This window comes from Ursus arctos, unplaced genomic scaffold (genome assembly GCF_023065955.2).
Source record: "Ursus arctos isolate Adak ecotype North America unplaced genomic scaffold, UrsArc2.0 scaffold_9, whole genome shotgun sequence".
NCBI lineage: Eukaryota > Metazoa > Chordata > Mammalia > Carnivora > Ursidae > Ursus > Ursus arctos.
Window position 1 is genome coordinate 50,284,273 of NW_026623111.1, and position 20,510 is coordinate 50,304,782.

Here is a 20,510-nt window from a genome sequence, read left to right on the forward strand (position 1 = left end):
TTTCTTCACTTTGTTAACCAAAATCTGGACTGAAAGATGGCCAAAATTGAAGTTCAAAAACTGGGAATTCCTTGTTTTAATGTAGAGGAAGTAATTAAATGACCTGTTGATTAGAAGTGTTAAAGCAGATTTATACTTCAAGACCTATGAAACTACCCAGATCTTCAGGAAGGGTCCGGAGACATTTTCTTTATCATAATGATAAGAAATAAATTCATGGTAGTGCCACAATCGTAAACAAAATCTCTATAATGTCTGTTCTCTCTACTTAAGAACACAGAAGTTGAAGCTACAGTGAAATAATTTATTGATTTCTTTAGGGTTCAGGTGTGGCAGAGGCCAAGTAGTAGCACTTTCCTTTGGAATTTCATAACAGGCAGTAGATTTGGATGGCAAAAAGTCTAGTACTCTGGCATTCAAAGACCAAAATTATGGGCCATTTGACTTGTGCCACTAATGAAATGAAGGACTGAGAAATACAAATCAAAATTTAGTGAGATGGTAAGTCATGGTATCTCACTAATTCCCAGACCCGAGTTAGTTTACACATGGTCCCTGACTGAAGATAGTCCAACTTACATTTTTTGTAAGTAAGTAAGTCCAACTTACATTGTAAGTCCAACTTACATTTACATGTTGCAAATGTGATACACATTCAATAGAAACCATACTTAGAATTTTGATCTTTCCCTGGGCTAGTGATACTCTTCCATGAAGCTGGGCTGCAAGCCGCAGCTCCATCAGCCACAAAGTCACGAAGGTAAACAACAAACACTTAAAACCATTCTGTACCCGGGCAGCCCCCTGATATTCACTTTTAATACAGTAGTCGATAAATCACACGAGTTATTTAATACTTTAATATAAAATAGGCTTTGTGTTAGATGATTTTGCCCATCTGTAGGCTAATATTGATGTTCTGAGCACATTTAAGGTAGGCTAAGCTAAACTCTGATGTTTGGCAGGTTGGATGTATTAAATGCATTTTGACTTAGATATTTCCAACTTCCAACGGGTTTATCAAGATGTAAGATGATCATAAGTCCAGGGATCTGTATTTACCCCATAGTCTCTTAAATGAAGAGAAAGGTGATTGCCTTTAAAGAAGAATTGTGCAATAGCAGCATAAGTTAACACTGTACATCTGCTTTTTAGCTTCTCTGAAAGGTATTTTTGACCATTTCTAAATCAACGGGCAGGGGGAGGGGTAGATGCCCAGATCTCTCACCGGTTATTGAATACTGTGTCTGAGCTAACATTAATCCCTGTAGATTCCAAAGACCACTAAGAAACACTGATCTGAGTGGACGTTATGGGGGTGAGGTGATGAATGAGATTTTGTTCTGAGCCCACATTACAATTGGCACAATGATGCCTTCTCCATCCCATCCTTTAATTCTTTCACCAGGTCATTAGTATATAGGTGGAAGATTTACCTTGCACCTGGAAGAAACCTGTCTCTGAGGCCCATGAGGTAAAATCTAAAAAACTGTAGTAATGGCCAAATTAAAGTATCTCCATCCTACCAAAAGAGTAAGCACAAATCTTTACTCTATCTCTGGGGGAATGCAGAAATTAGTGCCACCATAAAAAAAAATATGGAAGAATAAAGAGTCGGGGTTATGAGCTTTAAATGACTTGTTTAGTCTGAGTGGAAGACAAACTAATCTTGCCAAACTATGCATTTAATCAGGTGATGATTACAAACACAGCCAATATGCTCTCTCCACTGATAAAAATCAACAAGTATCTTCACCATGGTTTAGTAATGGTCTAATAGGTGACAATAAACATTTTTAACATCTCAATACACAGAAACTACCAGAAAATATTTGTTGCCACCTTGGCAAGAGCAACAACGTACTTTTACCATCTTGGTTCAGCATTCTCTTAAATTCCCAGCTCTACAATATAATTCAGTCTTCAGGGACCCCTGACCATCTCAACATCTAAGATATATCATGCTAGTTGACTACATGAATGGCATCAAACTGAAAGTATTTGATTAAATGGGATTATTATGTACCCCAGACACCCTTGCAAGAACCAAGGAATAAAAACCATCAAAACATAGGGGCATCTTTCTTAGGATATGTCTACACTTGATCTTAGCCAAAAGGCCTAGAAGCAATCTTAGTGATATTTCTGATAGTCTTGGGACAGTTTGGGACAACCCCTCCAAAATGTCTGCTGCATTTTGCAACTCTTACCATGTCAACTGAACCCTCTGAAGATAGAATCCAAGAGCCTAAGATTAATCCCAAGCAAAATTTAGTCTATTTTACCTCAGAATTAGAATTCTGTACCTTTGCGTATTAAAATATTAGTAATTTAGGCTTTTTGTTTGTTTGTTTTTGGTTAGAATGAGCTTATTCTTTCTTAGGATAAAATATTCATTTGTATATATCTAAAAAGGTTTAAATTTTAGCACTTGATAGAGTATGCCTAGAGCAAAATTATTTTAAAATAAAAACTTTAAAAATATGTTTATAGAAGAACATATTAAAGCACACTGTTTTGTGAATGGATAATGAGACTGAAAAAATATTCACTTTTAATCGAATTTTAATTTTCATACTATGTGTTGATGTATCACTCACTCTATCTATATATCTATCTCTCCATTCATCCATCTATCCACCTAACTGGAAGAAAGATATTTTAGATAAACAAATAAAAGAGAAGAACAACAGAAATGTTGTAATGTAAATAATCTAAATACTTTTTTTTGGAAGGAAAGATTATCATGTGTAATTCAACTTTTTGAAAGAATGTATTGCATAAAACAGACATAAACTCACTAGGAAGCTGGAGGAACACTCAATATCCCTTTTCTAAGTTGAAGAATTGAAAAAAATCATGGTTTTCATTTTCATCATTTTATCCACTTTGAAACCTATTTGTTAAGAGTTCTTTATGTAATTAACATATTTCCATGGTATTTTCCTATTATTTTCCCCTCCTCCACAGACAGCATTTCTTTATCTTCACGTAAATTACTTTTTTTCCCTCAGTTTTTCCCCTTTCAGACGTGTTTATTTTTCTTGACCATGAAAATCCTCACAATTTTTTTTTTTAAGATTTTATTTATTTATTTGACAGAGAGACTGCCAGCGAGAGAGGGAACACAAGCAGGGGGAGTGGGAGAGGAAGAAGCAGGCTCCTAGCAGAGGAGCCTGATGTGGGGCTCGATCCCAGAACACCGGGATCACGCCCTGAGCCAAAGGCAGATGCTTAACGACTGCGTCACTCAGGCGCCCCGAAAATCCTCACAATTTTACCATGTTTTCCTGTCAACCTCAGTACTATTTGCTGCATTTTACAAGGACCTTGAAGTCCAACTAATTTCTAGTATTCAGCTTCTCTTAAAACTTTATATTTTGGTTTTGTTTTGTTTTGTTTTTTAAGCAATCTCTACACCCAACATGGGTCTCAAACTCACAACCCTGAGATCAAGAATCACAGACTCCATCAACTGAGCCAGCCAGGTGCCCCAAAACTTCATATTTTGACTTCACTATTAAATTACATGTAAAAAATATCATTTGAAATTAGACAACTTCTCACAAGAGCAAGGTGCTAGACTTCATAATGATATAATGACTGGGAAAGTGTTTCAAATACTGTATAAACATTCATAAATTTATCAGTTAATCACTATCTTCAGCACAAAATCATTATTTACTTTGATAGACCAATCAGCTAGGGTTACCTAATCAATTTCAGTTCCTAGCTTAGTGCAAGATTCTCATCTTGAAAAAAATTGTTAGTTTTTCTTCTTGTACTTTATAAATGCAATTTTGAATCTGGACAATTCTATTTGTGCACTAAAACTGCAATAGGTGACTGATGTCAAACTTCTGTGACCATCTTAAGTGACGTCAAGGAGAAACCAAAAACAAGAAGAACCAGAAAACCAGTTAAGTAGATGCAGGCCGGTAATATTTTTGAATAATCCAATATGATAGAAACAGAATGTATTAAGACAATATAGCGGTCTTACACATGTCTAAGTGGAAATCGGTAAACCTTAATTTCTACAACCAAACGAATTATACCTTGGTTTGCACAACTACATGATGGAGAACTGCTTGCAAGGATGGATACCCTTTCCCCTTTTTGCATATAATCCTCTGTAAACTGACATGCTTTGGAGCAGTTCTTCAGGGCCATTTAAAACACTGACTCTTGGGCTATAGCCCTCAGTAAGACATCGAATAAAACATTTATTAATCTATTTTAGGTTGGCTTCTTTTTAGTCAACAACACACTGTGTTGATGTCACAAAAAATAAATCAGAAAAACAAATCTGAAACAAACCCATTATGAAAGAAATGCATTTCTCAGAAACCCTCCTTAAAAAAGGGAAGGCAGTTCACATGTACTGAACAGTGTGACTAGATACTGTGACGGAATATCGACATATACCAGTATTGCCAGCAGCTGAGTCTACAGTGAAGGAAAACTTAATTTTCACTATTCCTATCCAGCTCCTTAACTCTTTTATTAGTTCTACCTTAGGTTAGGGAGCAAATGGAGAAAAATATAAAGGATTCACTTAGGGAAGTGGCATATATGTGTGCAATGTTTTCTCTCAAAGAATTTTAAAAAATGCTCTGGACATCTAGTCAACATGGCTAAGAATATCTAGAGTATTTAGAATGATTCTTAGGGAATTACTCAATTACTTTCATATCATCCAGGCTGCTCTTCAATATTTCCCTTGGTTTAATCAATCAGAAGCAACTATGAACTCAACTGCACACATTTTCTTATTCTCAAGAGGTAATGACTTGATTTACCTGACACATTCAATAATTCAAATTATTTTGGCCAGGACATGGTTACCAACAACATTCATTCTCTTGTCAACCCAGTTCTACAACCTACAAACTTTTTTTTTAAGATTTTATTTATTTATTTGACAGAGAGAGAGAGCCAGCAGGAGAGGGAACACAAGCAGGGGGAGTGGGAGAGGAAGAAGCAGGCTCCTAGCGGAGGAGCCTGGTGCAGGGCTCGATCCCAGAACACTGGGATCACGTCCTGAGCCGAAGGCAAACGCGTACCGACTGTGCCACCCAGGCGCCCCTACAACCTACAAACTTATACTAATGTATATCAACTAAGTCCAATTCAGTTCAGTCAAACACATCCTATTTCATTGTGAATATGCTGGCAAGGATGTCCTCATTGAAAAAAATTCCAGCTGGGATTCTAATAAGGTGACAAGTTTATGCCCATGGACTGAGAGCTGTGACCAGGGAGTAGAGGGAAGTTACATTTAATGTCTCACCCACCCACATCCCTGTTGTTGACAAAAACAAGTCACAAATTGCCCATAGGTTTTGAATGATTTTTGCCATATAATAGGTTGAATTATTAATTTAATCATCATTTATCTTTGGTTTTCATTTTACCAGAAAAGAAGTCCTATATATTGATTTACTTCAAGTTGAATATCTGAGTGGAAGCTAGGGGAGAATTAGTAGCTCAAGCAGAACTGTATGCTCTACTCCTTAGTAATTATTCACTAGTAATTCCAAGATCTTCATATGGAACATAAATGTGTTTTCATGTATAGTTCAGCTATTCTAATTTTGATAAATGGATTATCAAAGAAAAATTCATTTTGTACATTTTTATAATAATAATAGAAATAATAGGAAAAGACTATTTCAAAATGCAAAGAAAATTCATCTGTGATGCCAAACAAACAAGCAAATAGAATCTGCCTGATTATCTGCTAAATTAATGAAATAAGCAAAAAACTTGACGTAAACAAAGAACAAAATATGTAGATTTGAGCTATCATAATTGCATGTATGAAATGTGAAGTAAAAATTTTTGCTGCAAATGAATTTGAGCCAGAAACGTCTTTTTAATTTAAAAAAATTCAATTGAAACATATCCTTTTTTTTCCCCTTGTCCATAGATAAGTCTGCTAAGAAAGCCTTAGCTTTTATTTGTTTAAAAGTAAATAAAGCATTTTGGGTGTAGTCTACTTTAAGTCCTACCCCTCTGGTTTGTGGGAAGTTCTCTTACAGATCTCATGCAGTTCAGCCCTCACTTAGCTATGGAAGTAATTGACAGAGGTCGGCCTAAGGTACATGATTTGGTTGGACATCACACTTACCTGCTTGATTTGTGGTTACATTTACAGACACATACTGCCGGGCTCCTGGGCTCAAGTCGGACACTCCATTCACTGCCTCAATCTCAAAGGTATAGTTTGTGTGAGCGAGCAGATCCACCATCATGACAGAGGTGTTTTTCAGGCCGATTTGCCGGGGGAGGTACCTGACATGACCGCCACACTCGTCACACACACCTGCATGGGAGTTGCACTTCTTGCATGCAATATAATATGATACATCTTTCCTTCCACCAGTGTCAGCAGGAGGAATCCATTCCAGAAAGACACTAGTTTCATTAACATTTGAGATGGCATTCCGAGGAGCTGAGGGGGGTCCTGGTTTGCAAAGTAAAGTGAGAAAAACATATTTTAAGATGATAAAATTAGGCATTGTTTACTACACAAATCCCCGGTCTGAAGAAAAAAAAATCGATTTGCAATCAATCTTTTAAATAGGGAGAATGCAAGAATCAATTTGTAATAATCTTTGAAAAATCTTGTTAAAGTTTTGTTGGGACGATAGTGGGACTTATACCCTCTAGAAATAACTTATCTTGGCATTGTTATAACCACTTTTTAGTTAAAACAGATGTTTTGCTTAGTGTAAGTGTAAAGAATTATGGAGTAAAACTATGTATGCAAAAATAATGTTAGATAAAAAAATTATATATTCAAAAAGTGGTAAGTCCTTTGACAAGTCCAAGGAAAAATTCTCCTTTGGGATTGAACTGATTACTTCCTTATTGAGATCTGTCCCAGAAACCTAGGAAGTACACATGAAGGATTTACTAAGCAATGAGCACAAGTGAAAATAGGATTTGTCAGTGTGGCTCTTGACTACAAATTCTGCAGCAAGTAAAATAGCCTGAGCTTACCTCAAAATAAATTGCATATCCACAGATAAATCACCAACAGCATTTGAAATCTTCCTCGTATGTCAAGAAGAAACTAGAATTTAAGTAGTTGGACATTGCAATGTGTAACGAAACTTCACTTATTGTGATATTGTTTTAATATAGTGGCTCTGCAAATTGTGAATTTTATTTAATTGGAAATCAGAAATTTATTTTTAAAATAACTCTCAAAAATGCCATGAGAGAAAGAATGAAAGTGTTCAGATCTTGAGGGATCAGCAGAGCAAATTTATATATAAACAGTAAACAATATCCATTTGTATTTTACTTTATTTCTGAAACGAATAATTAGCTTACTAAAGAGAACTAAAATTAATTCCATATCAATCGTGACAATTGTACACCACTCTGGCAGGGATCGATAAGTGGGGAGGCTTTATGTATGTGGGCATGGGGTATATGGGAAGTCTCTGTGTCTTTCTCTGAATTTTGTTGTGAACCTAAAACGGCTCTAAAAAAATAAAGTCTTTTAAAAAAGGAATGGCATAATGTCTGTCTCACAGTTGATTTTCAGATACTTAGAGTTATATCTTCAATCAGTTGTTAATGTTATATGGTCACATGTTCCCAAAGAAAAAATACATTTATATTTGTTTCAGACTTAATATGTAAAACTTCCTGACAGGGAATAGAATGGACTATGGTCGTTGTTGAATGGCTCATAAGCATAAATTTAGCTACTTGGAAGGGCATAGCTTAGTTCTCTTAATATCTGTTGTTTCAAATATAGAGATTAATATTAATTTCTACCTAACATTTATTAAGCCATGACTGTTGAAGACTAAATTTAAAAGTGATAAAAAAGCTACCTGGTATTTACAAAATGCCATTTAAATTAAAGGACCCCAAAACCTAAGATTTGCATTTTGGGCAAAATAATCCCTACCTCAACTATATCTCTGATTGAACCCTGTGAATTTTCCATACATACAACCTCACACATTTCAAAATAGAGCAGTTACTTAAGATGGAAATACACAAGTATTATTTTTTTACTGTAAACTTTAGCTTATTTAATAGTGAAAGGTTATGGAAAAGATGTCATTTGAGGCCAAAATGTCACAGGTTTACTTCTGAGAAAAAGGTAAAATATACTTGAAACATGTCTAGTTCAGAAAGACATCAATTTTTTTTCTCCCTGTCATCTGAAATATACCCAAGTGTAACACCTTTTTCCTAAATCTGAAAAAATGTAAAAAAAAAAAAAAAATCAGTCTTACTCTTCCTTTTCTTCTGACTCTGCACTAACATCCCCTCAACATTTGGTGGGGACACATATGACTTTTAATATCAAAATGAAACTCAAATTCAAGTGAAGCCCTAAAGTAGAAGTAAAAAAGTAGAGGCTCAGATTGACATGCACCTAAAAAATAACCTGATGAAATTCCACTGCCTGGCTAATAGATGTGATATATGAACCAAAACAGAGCTGTGAGAAGTACCCCTCATTTAAGCAGATTCACCGGGATCTTTTTGTTTTTCTTTTCCTGTAAGTTTATAACATTCTATTTTCCAGATTTATATATTTATAATATATATTTATATTATATATTATATAAATACATATTACATATTTATATATTTATAATATATATACATCAAAAATTATTAAAAGGAGTTGGAACCATAAATTAAATTCCAAAGAGCCAAGGAAAAGCAAAATTCAAGACTTTCATGTGACCATGTGAACATCAATCAAGCCATCCGTGCAAGGGGATCATATGCAGTATTTGTGGTCCTATGAATGCAACTAAAAACGGAACACACACACCAGCAGATTTTATATTAGAAAGATCTTCTACACAAGTCCAATGGTGTTTCGAGAAATGCATACAAATTAGTGTTCTTTTTGAAACACAGTATTAGAAATTCGCACACCTGGAAACAGAGAAAATTTGAAGCCTCCAGTCCCGTAAGAGGACTAAGCAGTCCCTACCACCAGAGCATAGTCTTTCCCTCACCCCAAACCTAGCGAACTTACAGAAAGGGAGACACACTTTTATTCTGAGAAAGAGAGAGATCAGGGCTGGACCACTTAAAGAAAATAACTATTAGAAAATTAATGAAATGTAAAAGATAATTCAAGGTATGGTTTTTCTCTCCTTAATTTACCACTCTATTATCTGGCCACATTTTCCCTTTACTCTCTGGGCATTCTTTTGCTCTGATAATTAAAATAATCTCTAGTGTAACCAAAACGCATCACATTCAATCATAGTTTTTATCTCCTCTACTAAAATGCATCCTCCCAAATACTTATTTGAAAAGGAATTGTTTATAATTAGTAATCATCTAAACCATAAAATGATCAGTCTTGTGATAAAAGAGCGATCTTCAGCAATGTAAAGCTAATTAATATCAATGATTTCAGAAATTATGAAACTATGTCTCACTGAGACTATGAAATTCAGATGCTGAAATTCAGATAGAATTTCAGTTTGTGGTCATTTGATTAAAGGAATTGTATGTCTGTTTATATTTCATATTAGAATGAACGAACTAGAATGAATACTAGATTTCAAAAATTTTTTGTTATCATCTTTGAGAGCAACTGCAGCTTGCTGGGATCAAAAATAAAACAAGGGAAGGTCATGGATACTGAACCTTATGGGGAGAGGGGATACACTTTCTTCCCTTCCATTTTGAGTTTTTGTTTGATTTGCTGTAGAGACTGTGAATGTGGACAACTTAATGAAAGTATTTTTATCAAGCAAACAAATACATAAATGCGTTTCCTTCCCAGAAATATGCGGAACATTAGAAAAACAAACACACCAAAAACATCGATGGATGTGGATGCTTCCACTGCAAATGTTGAAATTAAATGTTTACTATTCATCATTCTAATTATATGATTATGGGATCATATAATTAATACTAGGTAAGGACACTCACAAGAAACATGACAACTGCTTAAAAGTCCTAGCTAAAGATTTGGTTTTCTATTTGACTCCTAAATCTGATTTGCCAATGCGCAGTACTCCATGTTCTTGAAGTGTTTCCTGTCTTCCTTCACAAGTGACCTTCTCACTGGCCTTTGTCGTTTAGTGTGGCAAGTTAGGTAAAAAAAAGGCAAAGTACCACATTACATGTTTATGTGATCAGAAGCCTTAGCTCAGGAGAAGACAAAGAATGAAAAAAAGTTTACGGTGAAAAGGAAAATGGGTTTATTAAAGTCATGTTTAGCTGTCATGAACATTAAAAGAAATTACAAAATGAAAGAAAAAATTCTTCATCTGTCTCCGATGTTGAATTTGAAATTAGGGAAAATGAATGCTTCTAACAGTGAGTAATAAAAGAGACTCCAACTTTTCAATGCTTATTTATGAAAATCGAAATTTGGTAAAAAAAAAAAACTATTTTGGAAGATTAAACATTATGCCTGTTTTAGGGGAAATGGTAATAGGATGTAACAGGCTTCATCATGCTCTTTCTTCAAAGTGGTGAAAAGTTAGCATCACCAAATATCAGTGGGTTTCCTTACTTGTGCATGCCATTGTGGGTGGATCAGACTCCCTCCTGAAATAATCCTTTTCACAGACACAAGAGGTTGAAGCTTCCTCATGGGTATAACTGTGAGGTGGACATTTGCTGCAGCTCTGGCTGTGAGGTGAGGCTTTGAAGAACCCAGGTCTGCACACTGTCAAAAGAAATAAGAGACTAAGCTTTTCCCTGGAACAGATGCAGTGTTTGTTTTGTGAATAATGTCATTATTTTGACTAGTATACACAGATTACATATAACACAATACTGCCATTAATTTCAAAAATGTTTCATAAGCTTCTGAATCATAAATACCAGGCTATTCATTCAGAGAATCAAATATTTAAGTATTTAAATTAAACATGTCTGGACTGTATGCATTTTTAGTGATTTTTATGCTGCAGGAGCTTATAAGAAATCATATTATAAAAGGTAAGTACTTATATGTATTTAAAACTGAAGTAATGTTTTGAGTATAATTTTCATTGATGCTGTTAACACAACTTTTGTTGAAGAAATAATAATTTTTCCCTCTGCTCATAGAATGGTATGGTACATAGTAGGTGCTCAAAGTTTTGCTATTTAATTAATAAATTAATTAATTGGTAGGTGTTAAGAGCTTCACAAATTTGTTGGATTTGGGAGAATGCATAGATGAGCTGGTATATCATTCACATCATATTGATTTCAGGAGGAGTCAGATGTGAGGCATTTATTTTACATTTTACTCCATTTTAGAACTTTTATATGACTCAACAAGCATCTATTCTAATATCAGTCATACTTATACTGCACAAATTGTAATGATCTATATAGGGTAGAAACTGTGTCTTATTCAATTTTGCATTCATAATATTTATCACAGTGTTTGACAACAGTAGGTGATCATAAATTATCATGTAATGCGTAAATGAATGAATGACATGGCATGAAGATTATAACTGAACTATTCAGAATCACATAAAGAAAATGTTCTCTGGATACTTTTGTTAAAATTTCTGCTAGTGGTCAAGTAAGTGCTAACAAAGTAAATCTTTTTATTATGCTCATCCCCTAAACTTTTGTATCTTTCTCTCTTCTCAGTGGCTAATAAAGCCAAACTTTCATTCCAATTGCCCAATATGGGCCAATCAAAGACACTAAACCATTGGTTTGATTACTTTTTAGGGTTTCGATTAGATAAAACTAATCAACCATATATATTTTTTTCTCTTTTCAAAACTCAGTACATACACTTAAGAGCATTTATTCAAGCATCAATGGAAATTTGCTAAAGCTCAAAGGTGAACTTGTATTTCAACAGAAAATTTGGATAGACATAATGAATTTGGACTCATTTCATGTGCTATAAATGATTTGGGGTTTTAGTAATCCATGCTAAGGCTTTCTGCCATCACCATGAATAATCAGGAATTGACAAAAATGAGAAGGTACTTTTTCAGTAGATCTAATTATAGTGATAGCAAAGCCTTAATGCTCTTATAAATTCAGAGAGAATGTGAAGGTATTTGAAAGTTAAGAAGAGCTTTTTGATAGTATTAGGGACATTCTTGTAGTTAAATGATTAGGAAAAGATTTAAAATATTATTTTTCTTATAATAGGATTGCTGTGGCAGCCAATACCATTCTTAGCTAAGTTATCCATTTTTTCTTTTATCCTCTTCAGTAAAACCATTCTCCTTTAAACACTATTTACTTTCAAAGACATGAAGTGTCAATCCACAATCCTGCATATTTGGAATTTAATGATCATTTATGAAACAAAAGCCAGTTTTTTTCTTTTAATGAATGCCTTTTAACCTAAAAACTTATTTTGATATCATATATAACACTTATTAACCCTCCATGGAAACTTTGGAAGCAGAGATTAATATAAATGTAAGTAAAATCAGGTAAGTGTATCTTTCTGGTCAGTAGTTCAACAAAATGCTTTCAGCAGGTGTAGTCGGCCAGAAATTTTGCTCAGTACTAGATTACAGAGGTAAACAAAATAGACATGGCTCTGCCTTTGTGAATCTTAAAAGTACTGCATGAATAATTATAAATATTGCTATGCTAGAAAAAAGAAAGAGCATGGAAGTGAACATTGACACCTAATTTAGACTGGGATGTTAAAAAAAAAGAAAAGGCTTCTTTAGGAAGCTGAGTCTTTGCTGTGATGTTAAAAAAAATTAAAAAGGAGAAGTATCCAATTTACATTAAGGGGGCATTAGAGTACATTGACCTGCATTTGAGGAGCAAAATCCTTGCAAAGGACCAAAACAGGTGAACAAATAAGGGGATAGAGGAAACTATAGAATTGATAAGGGTGATAGTAGAATTGAAGTGGCAGAGATAAAGTTAGGGAAAAGGACACCAGGACACACCTTATAGTTTTTATTATTTGAAGTCATTACAAAATTTTAAGCAGGGAAATACTAAGATGACAATAATGTTTGAGAGATCACTGGGTAGCAGTGTAAATAATGGATTGGAAAAGAGCAGAGATTTAGGCAATTGGTCCTTTTGCTTCTGTTGCACTGGTGCAGAAAAAGACTTGTTTAACAAGAGTGCTTCCAATGGTGGTAGATGAGAGTAGGTGAATTCAGGAGATCAGTCTGAGGTAAAAATCAATGAGGTTTTATGATATATTTAATGGGTCAGATGTGAGAGTGGAAAATCCTCAGAACGACTCTCAGGTGTTTGGCTTGAACTGCCCAGGATCTACTGGTGCCATTTTCTCAGAGAGTGCTTGATATGAAATGTGTTTGGGGGAAGATAATGATTAAGTTTAAAGTGTTATTTAAATTTGAGGTGGCAAAAGAAATCCAAATAGAAATATAGAGAGGAAAGTTGTAGACTCAATGTTATTCAAGAAAAAAATATATCTGTATATATATGTAAAAGTAATTATTCATTGCCTTCAACCCATGGCTCCAAATGCAAATGGAACACACAATGCTGCTAGACAATCTTATTATTTCCTTAGTTAACGTTTGTTTTCAGCAACAACATGATTATTTTGTAGTTTCTCCTCTCTTCTTACTCCTTAGAAGCTCTATTCTTTTGTGATTCCTAGCTGGTTACATTTGTTTCTTTGCTGAGAAAATAGAATTCATTAGAGGAACTTACTTGTTTTCCTAAAACCAAATCTCCAAACCTGTATGCACTTGGAGCCACCTTCTCTACTTTTCTGCCCATTAAAATGCACAGGTGTTTTTGATTCTATCAAATGAAAATATCTTTATTTGAATTAGGAAACTCATCTCTATTCTCTGAGGGTAATCTTTCAAATATCTACTATCCCTTTTACATGCTCAGTCTCTCTCAATCTCTTTCTTTCAATCTCTGTCTCTGTCTCTCTCTTGCTTAGACATATACATGAGCCCAATACAATATTCCAGAACTTTTCAGTGGAAACAAAGTGACACAAAACAAAACAAATAATAACAACAATAAATGATCAATCTCACTTGATCTCAATTCTCCCTGTAGTTACCAAACAGTTTTGTTTCCCTTCAGAACACAATTTTTTAAATTACTTGTCCATACATGCATCTCTAGGTCCTTTTTTAAATCACACATTGGCACAGTCCAATCCCTTGAAACTGTTTTTGTTAAGATTGCAGTCATCTTTTTTCCATACTTCTCAACAGCATTTGATCATGTCCTTTTTGGGAAACTCCAATTAATTTTACTACAAAATGCTAGCATAGCCTGAAAGTTTCTACACAATATCTAAGAAATCCTTCGAATGTGGTCTCCTCCCACACTTACTATCTCCATCCATACTAACCTACTTATAATTTCCTGCATTTGAGAAACTCCTTTATCTGCTTCTGAATTTTGCAGGAAAAGCATCCCAGCCAAAAGGCAAGAAGTGCAAGTTAGTGGGGGAAAAAAGTTTGTAATCCCTGATAAAGAATTTGGATATGATATGAATGTACTTGGAAAACACTGGGTGCTTATTTTTTGAGGGCACTCTTTTTATCAAGCACTGTGATAAGGAATATTTATATTGTGGTCAGAAAATAAAAATTGTACTTGATACCCTAAAGCTACAACATATTTGGGGAGACAGAAAATAAAAAATAATAATCAAAAGAAACAAAATTGACCTTTTTGCATTTTAATCATGACAACGTTTAACAAATAACTATTTAGATGAGTAGCAAGATTTCTTTAAACTCCAATTTGATTTTCATCATACATAGCATAATTTGTTGTACTGAGTACATATTCATCAGTATTTATTGTGTAAATAGTACATTTGTGTCCTCAGTGTAAATAACATAGCATTTACACTGTCATGTAAAGCTGATGAAGCTAAATTATTTAAATACTAAGTCTTGGCAAGTAAATAATAATATGTCCTACATCTACACTGGCTACTTTAGAAGTTTTTCAAACACTGCCAACATTCCAGCTCTCATATTTATCACTTAGAAAACAAGGATGTTAATTAAATCTATTAAAATACTTTTAAAAATCTAAACAGAAAAAGCATGTCATTGATATATGAATTTCAATTGTCAAATTTGTGAAAAGGTGTTGCCAAATCTAATTAGACAATCTTAAAAAGTTCTCAAAATTACCAAAAATGGTTAACCTGATAATTTAGGGTTTTTCCTATACTTTTTATTATCAATTAAATTACTTTTAATGTGTCCAAAATATTTTAGCCTTAAAGGTCCATCACCCTTGGGATACCTAAGTGAATTCATTTTACAATTCAAAATCCAGAAGCATAGTCACCAAGAAAAAAAAAAAGTAATGTAGAAAATACTGTTTTAGTAATTTAGAATACTATCATTGTCCCCACTACAATTAAAATATACAGATCATTTAAAAATACATATATAGATATATATAAAGAAACAGGAATAGAAATGTACAGACTGTTTTTGTCTCTATCATTTAAGATAAAATTAATCTTCAAAAATGTTATTGGATTTATCCAATTATACTTTATTAGGAATGACAGACAATCACTATGACAAGATTTTTACCATAGTTCTATTATATGTGAATTATCAGATAAGCAAAGTCAAATTTACTTTTTAAACAGATCTTTCAAAATGAAGTGGCCGCAGGATATTTAGCCCAAATTTAAAAGATGTGTTTATTAAGAAAAAAAGCATAACACAACATGCTATAAGGAAATTCCAAAGAATTTAATTTTAAAATTAAAGATCTTTATATTTAAAATGAATGCTCAGTATAAAAAAGTAAGTAATGAGTTACTTACAGATATAACAAATATTACACATTTAAGGAAACTGAAATAATACCAAGTATATTTTCTAACCACAATGATACAAAACTAAAGATCAACAATAAAACAAAGCTGGAAATCTACAATGTAAATGTTAAATATTTAATATGTAAATATGAAGCAGCACACTACTGCACAAGCAATGGGCCAAATAAGAAACCAATAGTAAATCAAAATATTTATCATAACAAAAGAAAAAAATTACAATATTCCAAAACCTATTGGATGTGGCAAAAACAAATTTTAGAGTGAAATTTATGCTATAAATGCTTGTATTAAGAAAAAAGTTCAGATAAACAACCTCACATTACACTACAAGGACCTAGAAGAGACTTACCTGAAATTTAGTAGATGAAGGAAATAACAAAGAAAAATCAGAAATAGAGACCCGAATAAATGATAACATAATATTAAATATAATGATTAGTTTAAAATAAATAAATCTGGCAATGCTCTAACTACATTAACTAAGAAAAAGAAAATTAAAAAAAATGAGAAATGAAAGAGAAAACAATACAACAGATACATAGTATGATAACAGATTACTATAAACAGTGATATACTAATAAATCAGATAACTTAGGGAAAAAAAACAGGTAATTCCTAAAAAACCACAAGTTACCAAAATTGAATCATGAATCTTGAATCCAAGAAATAGGAAATCTTCTTAGACCAATAACAAGCATGAAAGTCAAACTAGGAATCAAAAATCTTTCATCACAGAAAAGCCCAAGACCACATGATTTCATTGGTGGATTCTATGAAACATTTAAAAAAAAAAAAAAAAAGGTTAATGACATTCTTTATCAAAATCTTATAAATAATGGAATAGAAGGAACCTATTCAAAATCATTCCACAATGATACAAAAACAGGATAAAAACAATACAAGAACAAAAATGTCTAGTTTGTCTGATATAAGTAATGCTACTCTGACTTTTCTTCTGACATCCATTTGCATAATAAATGTTTCTCCACCCCCTCACTTTCAATCTGCAGGTGTCTTTAGGTCTAAAATGAGTCTCTCAACACCTGGACGGCTCAGCTGGTTAAGCGTCCAACTTGATTTCAGCTCAGGTCATGATCTTAAGGCTGTGAGATTGAGCCCCAGGTCAAGCTCCAAACTGAGCTTGGAGCCTACTTAAGATCCTCTTTCTCCCTCTCCCCCAGCCCCTCCCCAGCTCATGAGTTCATGCACGTATGCTCCCTCTCTCTTAAATAAATAAATAAATAAATAAATAAATAAATAAATAAAATGAGTCTTTTATAGGCAGCATATAGATGGGTCTTTTTTTTTTTTTTAATCAATTCTAATACCTTTCGTCTTTTGATTTAGAACATTTAGCCCATTTACATTCAAAGTAATTATTGATAGATATGTATTTGTTGCCGTTTTATTACTTTTTTGTCATTGTTTCTGGAGATTTTCTCAGGTCCTTTCTTGCCTTTGTTACTTTTGGTCTCTCCTTTGTATCTCTTCTATTCTGAATGATAGCCTTGCTGGATAGAGTATTCTTGGCTGCAGATTTTTCCTATTCAGGACATTGAACATATCACACCACTCCCTTTTGGCTTACCAAGTTTCTATTGAGAAATCTCCAGCTAGCCTAATGTGTTTTCTCTTATAAATTAATTACTTCTTTTGTCTTCCTGCTTTTAAGATTTTTTCTTTATCACTATATTTTGCAAATTTAATTATAATATGTCTTGGTGTTGGCCTGCTTTTGTTGATTTTGATGGCAGTTCTCTTTGCCTCCTGGATCTGGATGTTGTTTCTTCCCCAAATTAGGTAAGTTTTCTGCTATTATTTCTTGAAATAGAATTTCTGCTCCCTTTTCTCTCTCTTCTTTTGGGACTCCTATAATACAAATGTTATTACATTTGGAGGAGTCATTGAGTTCCCTATGTCTATTCTTCTTTTTCACTTCTGTTCAGCTTCATTATTTTCCATTATTCTGTCTTCTAGGTCACTAATGCATTCCTCTGCTTCTTACACCTTGCTGATAATTGCACCATGCCTGATTCTAATCTCATTTATTGCATTCTTCATCTCTAACTGAGTCTTTTTAAACTTTTTTATCTTGTGGTAAGGGTCTCACTGAAGTCTTCTATTTTTTTTCCTCAAGCCAAGTAAGTATCCTTATGATTGCTGCTTTAAATTCTCCACCAGACATGTTACTTGTATCTATTTCACTTAGATCTCTGGCTGTGGCCTTATTGTGTTCTTTCATTTGGCATAAATTCCTCGGTCTTGGCATTTTGTTTAAATCTCTGCCTTCTCCTTTGTGTTAGAAAAGCCAGTTACGTCTCCTGATCCTGAAAGTAAAGGCTTTATGAAGAGGTCATGTAGTGCCCAGGTCCTGGCACTTCAGGGAGTGCCTCTGGTGTGTGCTGCATGCACTCTGCTGTTGTGTTTTGGCTGCTCTATTCTTCAGGCCAGTCATCTGCAGAGGCTCTCCTTGCCCACTGTGGGCACTGTTTGTTGCCTGGCCTGAATGTGGCAAATTTTAACAAGATGTGCTCTGGTCTACTTGTGAAATGAGATCTGACACCCATTCCACCGGAACAGAGGCCTGGCCAAACTCTGTGATTGGGAGACAAAGAGTGGGCCAGCTTTATGTTGGCCTTCTGGGGGAGAAGTCTGCTGCATTGGGAGTGAGACAAGCTTAACTGAGAAGGGCAGTTTCACCAGAGCACAGGGGGGTGGGGCTTGGTATAAGCAAGTTGGCAACCAACCTCAGTGCTGTACTGTTTCCCACCAATTGTGGTGGCTTTGTGTTTATGCTGAAGGGCAGGACAGAGAAATGCTGCCAGTCAGCTTCCTTGTTCCTGGAGAAGTATCTCTGTGAACTCTGCCTCTCACGGATGCTCTCCTCTCCAAAAGAGTGAATAATCTCTGCATTGTGTGCCCCAGGCATTCTTCAGATGGCTGCTTCTGTCTGCTCCTGGTTTGTTTGCCTGCCTTCTCTCCAGGAGCAGGACAGTGCCCATCTGGGTCTGTCCCAGCCAAGTCCACTGACCTTTAAAATTCTATGTTTCAAGTACTGCTATTTGTGTGAAATCATGAAATTCAGTGCCTCTCATTTTCCAAGCCAATGATTGTGGAAAAGCATTCTTTTTGTTCATTCCTCTTGTGTGCTCCTCTCTGCCTAGATCTTCTCCATGACCACTTCCCTCTGCAGAAGCTGTGATGTACTTCTCCTCTAAACCACATCTCCATACTTCCTACCTTCTTCAATGACTCATGACCCCTTCTCTCCCTTTAGTTATGGAGTTTGTTCTGTCAGTCTTCTGGCAGATTTCTGGAGTATTTAGGATGATTTGAAAGTTATCTAGTTGTGTTTGTGGGCTGAGAGGAGCCTAGGGTTCGCCTATTCTACCGCCATCTTGAGGACTTCATCCAGAACAAGACTACTATTGATAAATACATTAAATCTCTATCTCTATTTATATTTACATTTATAATTTAGGCTTGGCAAATATTGATAGAAGCCCCAGTAAATTATATGATATTTATAAATGAAGAGTGAAATTAATTGCTACATATCATTTACATATTCATTTGTTCAATATATGTAATGAGCCAGGCTTGTGTGTCATGAACTGTACTGGACACTGGATATGCACACATAATTAAAACTTATTCATTGCTTTTATGCCATTAAATAACTCAGTCATGTGTAGCAATTTCTTATACATTGTCTGGCACATACTTAGACTTTCATTAATTGTTTATTGTTTATTTTATTTTTTTTTAAAGATTTTATTTATTTATTTGACAGAGAGACAGCCAGTGAAAGAGGGAACACAAGCAGGGGGAGTGGGAGAGGAAGAAGCAGGCTTCCAGCAGAGGAGCCTGACGTGGGGCTTGATCCCAGATCGCCGGGATCACGCCCTCAACTGAAGGCAGACGCCCAACGACTGCGCTACCCAGGAGCCCCTGTTTATTGTTTAATATTAATACACACATTAAAAAAAACACTCAAAATAACATTTTAAAAATAGCGTCGTGTGTGTGTGTGTATGTGTGTCTTGTGTGTGTACAGAGACAAAAAATCAAGGTCCCTCAGTAAAAGGCTAAACATATACAATACAATTTCATTCAATTAAAAATAAAATATAGATGTGTAACTTTAGAAACTGCTGATGATTGTATTACTTAAACATTTTAATGTTTCTACTTCTGTATCTTTTATATATCTTTTATACAAAATATATTCTATATTTTATAGAAATGCTGTATCATGTAGTGTCAATGACCAATTGTAATACTGACCTTCCTCCCATAGTTCAGATAAGAAGCTATCACCTTCCCTAAAGTTCAGAACAAAGCAGAATATCCTTAAATATAGTAAAAATGTATTATGTACCAGTATCTCCTCCTGCTTTACTTCTAAGATTAGAACTTATATACTTCATAACTAATAGCTAGCAGAGTTAGAAAAGAATCAAATTTTAAAATATACTGAAAAAAATATGTATCAGTATAACCAAATTATGATATAAGCTAGGATGGAATGTTTGTCCTGCTCAAGTAAAGCATGTTGATTCAATAATATTTAATTCACAGTTATTAATTGACAGGTGATATGTTTCATAAGATAAATAGTTAAACTAAACTAATTTTAGCTTCACAGGTTTAAATACCAAGAGTCGGGGTGCCTGGGTGGCGCAGCCGTTAAGCGTCTGCCTTCGGCTCAGGGCGTGATCCCAGCATTCTGGGATCG

The 20,510-nt window shown here is 34.4% G+C and overlaps 1 protein-coding gene across 6 annotated transcripts in view; it reads right to left on the bottom strand.

Moving 5' to 3' along the window:
• EPHA5 (EPH receptor A5) overlaps positions 1–20,510 on the bottom strand; it is a 336,182-nt gene that overhangs the window by 154,034 nt on the left and 161,638 nt on the right. For 5 of the 6 annotated variants that reach the window (XM_057309795.1, XM_026508978.4, XM_057309794.1 and 2 more), the window contains exons 4-5: positions 10,532–10,687; positions 6,134–6,469 (exon numbers count right to left, since the gene is read on the bottom strand). The exons of the other annotated variant lie outside the window; for it this stretch is intronic. In XM_057309795.1, the coding sequence (XP_057165778.1) occupies positions 6,134–6,469; positions 10,532–10,687 (492 nt within the window). The remainder of the gene's footprint in view (positions 1–6,133; positions 6,470–10,531; positions 10,688–20,510) is intronic. 6 annotated transcript variants of the gene reach the window in all.